The sequence below is a fragment of the Neophocaena asiaeorientalis genome, unplaced genomic scaffold (assembly GCF_003031525.2).
Source record: "Neophocaena asiaeorientalis asiaeorientalis breed wild unplaced genomic scaffold, Neophocaena_asiaeorientalis_V1.1 scaffold504, whole genome shotgun sequence".
NCBI classification, from domain to species: domain Eukaryota; kingdom Metazoa; phylum Chordata; class Mammalia; order Artiodactyla; family Phocoenidae; genus Neophocaena; species Neophocaena asiaeorientalis.
In genome coordinates this window covers 6,433,748-6,435,713 of record NW_020174438.1, presented here as the reverse complement: position 1 = coordinate 6,435,713, position 1,966 = coordinate 6,433,748, and the positions used below count along the sequence as shown (strand labels likewise).

The window sequence follows — 1,966 nt, the reverse complement described above, 5'->3', positions numbered from 1 at the left end:
AATTGTTAACATCATTTTTTAAAGTAATTTTGGTATTATTGACGAAAGTTGGCAAACTCACAGTTTATTTGATCCATCAAAACCCTGCTGTGGAACCTATTCTGCAGAAATTAAAGCAACAATGTTTCTGAATGTAAAAAACTAGTTTCTTTATTTAGCTTTCTCTAAAGAGACAAAAAGTTAACACATACCCATATGGCCACCAATAAACAATTTTTTGAAGAAACTGTGTTATACCTAATATTAAGGAATATTATGCATCTATGAAAAAAGAATAAAAACATTAATATATAAAGATGCCCTAATATATTATCAGATTTGTAGAACTCAAAATATCAAACATATTCGTACCAAGAAATGCAAACTGTTTCTACCATTTATTAAATTTAAATAAAGTTCAGTCCAGCATTGACCAAATATCACATGGCTTCTCAGCATAGTCAGAATGTATATAAATCCACTTTTCTTAGCCATAATTTCATCAAAGCTCTTTTCAGCTCACTGTTTCTCAAACTGTAGATCAGTGGATTCAGCAGAAGCATAAGAAGTGAGTAAGACAAGGACATCAGCTTCTTGGTTTCTGGGGAGTAGCCAGATTTGTGTTGTAAGTAAGTCATACTGGCTGTGCCATAGAAGAGGGTAACACATGAGATGGGAGGCACAGGTGGAAAAGGCCTTTTGCCTCCCAGTGGTTGATGACATCTTCAGGATGGCAAAGAGAATTCGAATGTAAAACAGGAGTATCAACAAGAAAGGAAGCATAACAATCAAAACGTACCAGTGAATGCATAGATTTCAAATAAAAGGATGTCTGCACATGCAAGCTCTAGCCTTGGGGGAGTCTCACAGAAGAGATGATTAATTTCATTGGGGCCACAGAAGGGAAAACTAAAAACCCATGAGGTCTGCACAGTAGCCACCATGATCCCTGAGACCCATGAGAATATAACCAACTTCATGAAAACCCTTTTGTTCATAATCATTGGGTAGCTCAGAGGACGGCAGATTGCAGCAAATTGGTCATAAGCCATTGCCCCCAGGAGAAAACATTTGGTCCCACCAAAAAGAAGAATGAAATACGTCTGTGCAAAACAGCCTGCAAAGGTGATCATACTTTTTTTTCATTGGAGAGGGCCACCAGCATTTCAGGCATAATGACTGCACTGAAACTCACATGCACCACAGACAAGTTCAGGAGAAACAAGTACATGGGAACGTGTAAGCTCTGTTCCAGGGAGATGATGACTATAATGATGGCATTTCCCATCAGAGTCACCAGGTAATCAACCAAGAAAACCCCAAAGAGCTGCCCTTGGAGTTCAGGAAAATTAGAAAAGCCCAAGAGGATGAATTCAACCACAGAGCTTTGGTTTTGCCTTTTCATTTCAGTAGTGGAGTGTATATTGTTTTTATGGACCATGTATGTAAATTATAAAGTAACAATCCAATAGCTGAGAGTTCAAGTCTGATATTCTTGACAGAAGATATAATGATGAGCTCATTTTGACAAATCAACCTGAAAATTTTGAGAATGGCCAGTTACTGGAATAGTGAATCTTTCAAACACAAATAAAGAAGTGAAGAATTTTGGCTCAGAAATCTTGTTTCAAAAGTACAAAATAACAGCAGGTGTTCTCTGGCAACTTTTTTGCCAGGTGAAAAATTAATCCTTTCCTTAAAACACAAACAGACATTATATTACTTAGAATCTATTGTCTATTACATTGATGTATGCATCTCTGTTCTTTTCAATTGTATGTTTATATATGAATTTTCAAATAAAGTGTTTCAAATAAACAAATAGCAAAAAATATCCAGAAAAAATTACAACTAATAATTCAAAACTAAAACAAATATGTGGTGAATATTTACTATAAATGTTAAGGTTCAAAATGCACTTATAATACTTTGTTTAGAATGAAATATATGAATAATACACCCCAACAAATACAGAAACACTAAAAAG

General features: G+C 35.1%; 1 protein-coding gene across 1 annotated transcript; it reads right to left on the bottom strand.

Annotated features, from left to right (window-relative positions):
* Positions 1-440: 440 nt before the first annotated feature.
* Positions 441-1,384, bottom strand: LOC112407698 (olfactory receptor 10A3). The gene is given in 4 exon segments (XM_024757090.1): positions 441-648; positions 650-773; positions 776-1,118; positions 1,121-1,384. Coding segments are annotated over 4 exon segments (939 nt in total).
* Positions 1,385-1,966: the final 582 nt, after the last annotated feature.